The sequence below is a fragment of the Lygodium microphyllum genome, chromosome 17, assembly GCF_053477565.2.
Source record: "Lygodium microphyllum isolate KBCC chromosome 17, Lygodium_microphyllum_v1.1.10, whole genome shotgun sequence".
NCBI classification, from domain to species: domain Eukaryota; kingdom Viridiplantae; phylum Streptophyta; class Polypodiopsida; order Schizaeales; family Lygodiaceae; genus Lygodium; species Lygodium microphyllum.
Window position 1 is genome coordinate 83,461,262 of NC_141151.1, and position 4,843 is coordinate 83,466,104.

Genomic DNA, 4,843 nt, shown 5'->3' on the forward strand with positions numbered 1-4,843 from the left:
GTCTGCTCACACTGTCAGATGCCATGTGGTAGTAGAACTGTGTGTCATTGGATGCCTTGCATGTTAAAACACAACACTGCAGAAAAAAATTTGAATACCAAGAGATGCGTTTCTCACAAGTTAGCAACTTCTTGTTGGATATTCAACAACTTCTACACATTACAAGTCTTTTGCGATTAACATTATTTCCTCCTTATGCATCTTGCCAGCTCTTGGAACTCTCCTGGTGTTCCATGATCACCAATTACCTCCACAAGGACATTTGCCATCGTCAAACACAAGAATGCAATTTGCAGCCCTAAGAAAGATTTTGTCCAAATTTGATGCAAATAGAAGGGTAGCATGACGATCACCAAATGCCCTCTTATTTCTCCAATATCTATGGAATTCCCTTAGATATATAAATCAGGAAAATGTAATAGGTAAATTTACATCATCAGAAATGTTCTTTGATGAAACCTGAGAAATAATCTTCCTGTGACATGTTGTCAGCTAGGTTGTGCTCGAGATCTCAAATAGACTTGGATAGACAATCCCGCTGGCATCAGTCCACCAACAGCATGGCTTCTACCATGCTTGGTTTTTCAGTCGCATAGCTTCAACATTTTCTGCATCTTCTTTCTTGCCAGCACCTGCATAAATATTACTCATACAAACATAAGCTGCAGAATCTCTTGTATCCAACTGCACAGCATGTTCAAAGGCCAGTCTCCCAAGCTTCATATTTCCCCATTTTCGACAAGAGCCCAAAACAGTAAGCCATATAGTAAGATCAGGAGAAAATGGCATCCCTTTAATCAATTCTACAGCCTTGTCTATATGCCCCGCACGACTGAAGAGATCCACAATGGAAGTGTAGTGCTCTAAATGTGGGCTGACACCATAATCTGCACTCATGGTATTGAAGTACGACTGGCCCTTTTCCACAAGACCATCGTGACTGCAAGCATTCAGCACAATAGAGAAAGTACCTGCATCTGGCTTTATACCTTCTCCAATCATTTTATCAAACAACTGGTGAACACATTTTGTGTCTCCCAGTAAGATGTGCCCGGTCATTATTGAGTTCCATGAAACAGCATCATGAACTGGATGCTCATCAAACACCTCTTGTGCCTTTGCCAGTAGGCCACATCTGGCGTACATATCTACCAATGCAGTACCAAGAAGTATATTTGTTTTCAACAACCCCTCTTTGACAATCTGAGAGTGTATTTTTTTGCCCTCCGATGCAGCTTGGGATGCAGCTCCTATGCTGCCACAGGCTTTCAACATGCAAACATAGGTGACTGCATCTGGAAGGATACCCTCAGATTTCATTTGTTCAAAACACACTAATGCTTGCTGACCTTGCCCCTTTTGCGCATATCCCGCCATGAGGGTATTCCATGAGACCGTATTCCGAGCTGGAAGCTCACTAAACACTTCTTGTGCTTTTTCCAAAAGGCCACATTTGACATACATGTCTAATAGTGCATTGCCAACAATGACGTTTTTTTCCAACAACCTCTGTCTGATAATCTGAGCATGTATCTCTTTGCCCTTTTCCACAGCTCCTATGTTGGCACAAACTTTCAATGTGCGAATAAAGGAGACTGCATCTGGCAAGAGACCCTCAAATTGCATCCGTTCAAAACACTCCAATACTTTCTGATTATCCCCATGCTGGGCAAATCCTGCCATTAGTACACTCCATGTTATCACATTCCGCACTGGAAGCTCATCGAATACTTCCTGTGCTTTTGCAAGCAAGCCACATTTTGCATACATATCTACCAATGCATTGCCAACAATAACGTTCTTTTTTAGCAGCCCCACTTTGACAATTGCAGCATGTATTTCTTTGCCCTTCTCTGCAGCTCCTATGCTGCCACAGGCTTTCAACATGCAAACAAAGGTGACTGCATCTGGAAAGAAGCCCTTGCTTTGCATCTGTTCAAAACACTTTATTACTTGATTGCTGTGACCATGTTGGGCATACCCCGCAATCAATGAATTCCAGGTTACAACATTATGTAGTGGAAGCTTGTCAAAGACTTCTTGAGCTTTTGCAAGCAGGCTACATTTGGCATACATATCCACCAATGCATTGCCAAGAACAATGCTTCTTTTCAACAACCCTTTCTTCACAACTTCGGCATGGATATCTTCTCCCGTGCTTACAGCTCCCACACTGCCACAACTTTTTAAAACACAAATATATGTAACCGTGTTTGGGTGAATGCCCTGTAATTGCATCTGTTCAAAACATTTCAATGCTTGTGCACCATGTCCAAGTTGAGTGTAACCAGATATTAAGGTGTTCCAAGCTACCACATTTCGAACTGGAAGCTCATCAAACACCTCCTTTGCTTTCTTCAAAAGGCCACATTTGACATACATGTCTACCACTGCATTACCTAGTACAATATCTTTTTTCAGCAGTCCCACTTTGACAATTTCAGCATGTATTTCTTTGCCCGTGTCTCCAGCCCCTGCAGTGCCACAACCTTTCAGTATGCCAATAAATGTCACTCGATCTGGAGAGAGGCCCTCAAGTCGCATACGTTCAAAACAATGTAGTGCCTGTTCACCCTGACCATGTTGGGCATAGCCAATGATAAGTGTGCTCCATGCTACCACGTCATGGACTGGAAGCTTATCAAATACTTCTTGTGCTTTTGCAAGAGAACCGCATTTGGCATACATGCTGACTAAGGTACTGCCAAGAAAAACATTCATCTTGAGCAACCCCATCTTAACAATATCAGCATGGATTTTACTGCCTTTCTGTAGATCTTTTTGCTTAGCACAGGCCTTCAAAAGAGTTGCGAACATGTGTGCTTGACTGCTGGTATGGCATGGAGATTGGTGGTTCTTGCTAGAATCCAAGATTCCCTCAATGTCCTCCTGGATTTCCTTTGTGTCCAGTGCGGTCATGTTCTTCTTCTTCTTCCACTTCTTTGCACAAAATTCCTCTTCATCTTCACCTTTTTCTTCTTCTCCTTCTAAGTCCTCTTCTTCTTCTGTTGAATAACTGTTGAATGGTTCCAATTCTCTTAGCCTCAGCTTGTCTTGAACAAAGGGCAACGAGCACAAGCCGTCGATCCATAAGAACTCGCTTGCGAATTTGTGCTTGAAGACTGGATTGGTCTGCTGCGCACCAACGCAAGACATAGAACCAATGTTCACAAAAGACATTTTTTAGTAGCAAATACAAAAACCTTTTAACTCAAAATTTTGGAGGGACTTTTTAATCAAATTACACATTTTTGCCAATGTTTTCACAGCCAAAAAGCTTATAAAGTTCGAGGTTTTAAAACATTCTTCTTTATATTTGAATGTGTTTCATGAACACTAAATCCTGAAATTAGGGCTAAGCAGAATGGTGAAGACACGTACTGCAGGGAACGGTGAAGAGTACTTACTGCAGTGAGTGCGATGCCGTGCTGTTGAGGGGGATTGCGAGAGTGTCTCTCCGACAAGAGGTTCAAGGCAGAGATCCTCCTATCTTCTGTTGCGGATGGTGTTATCAATCGCTGGCGATGGAGCTTCTCTTCTTCCTCCTCCCCTTGTTGTGGAAGAAGAAGAAGATCAGCTCGCGTGCAGTGAGATGTGGATGACGATGATGCTGGCGCCAATGCTGATGCTGATGATGAGGAGGATACGATCATGCTCGTTCGGAGCTTCAATCGACTTTGGGACGTGCAGAAGCAACAATGAACTTGCTTGAATTTGAGTTTTCACCCCCAAAGAATCTATTTAAACTAAAAATAGAAGCTACTTGAAGTGCGCGTGCACACACACACACTCTCTCTCTCTCTCTCTCTCCCCGTCGTTCCTTCTTTCCTGGCTGCACATACGCATGCAACCTGCATCCACAACAACATCATGGGCTCTATCCCAACCTCCATCCGAGCTACACACCCTCCCTCTCTCATAGCACCAAGGTCGGTTCTACACGCTAATGTACTATGATGATTTATCATGTGGTGCCATGTGTAGCATTTAGGCCTCATGCTAAGTGTGTTATATGTGGTTTTATACTATGATTATGGATCATGTTGTACCATGCCTACCATTATATATTCTTGATGCTCAATGTACTTATGTTATGAAACTCCATCAGATTACCAGGATAAGAAATTCAAAACCCTGATTGACTCTGGCAGCACTCATTCTTTCATTTCACCAGTTTGTGCAAGAAGGTTAGGGATAGCCACTATAGCTGCACCCACTTTTCTTGTCAAACTAGCGAATGGGTGAGAAATCACTTTGCACTAGACAAACTGCTAAGGTGAAATTCCTACTCGAAAACGAGCTCATATATGTTAAGTTCAGGGTAATGAATCTAGGAGTCCATGAGTGCCTGCTCGAGATGGATTGGCTAATCCCCAACGAGGCTTACATCCATTGTGGGAAAGAGCGAGTCTCCTTTCAGAATCCTAAACGTGAGCACATTACAACTCAAGGAGAAGCAGGTAAACCAAAGATCTAGTTAGCTAAGGCAACACAAATAGCTCAAGCAATAAGAAAAGGATTACCCATCTATCTGATCAAGCTAAACAAAGCAGAATATGTAGAGGACTCCAAGGAAGAGCCATCATCTCTAAACAAGTATGTGGATGTATTTCCAGAGGAATTGATAGAATTACCACCACCTAGGGAAGTGGATCATGAGATTAAGCTAATATCAGGAGCTGCACCAATCGCAAAAAGGCCCTACAAGATGTCCATTCCTGAAGCTATTGAGTTAAAGGAACAACTCAAATGACTATTGGACCAAGGGTACATACGCCCCAGCAGTTCCCCTTGGGGGACTCCGGTCTTATTCCAAAATAAGAAGGATGGTACTCTTTGCCTT

General features: G+C 42.7%; 1 protein-coding gene across 1 annotated transcript; it reads right to left on the reverse strand.

The window, feature by feature from the left end:
- Positions 1 to 332: 332 nt before the first annotated feature.
- LOC148022103 (pentatricopeptide repeat-containing protein At2g33680-like) lies at positions 333 to 3,887 on the reverse strand. Its single transcript, XM_087697742.1, has 2 exons — positions 3,408 to 3,887; positions 333 to 3,135 (listed from the first exon to the last, which is right to left on the reverse strand). Exons 1-2 carry the CDS (start codon positions 3,651 to 3,653, stop codon positions 568 to 570), a joined length of 2,814 nt encoding a protein of 937 aa, XP_087553868.1. The 5' UTR covers positions 3,654 to 3,887; the 3' UTR covers positions 333 to 567.
- Between the last annotated feature and the right edge of the window lie 956 nt (positions 3,888 to 4,843).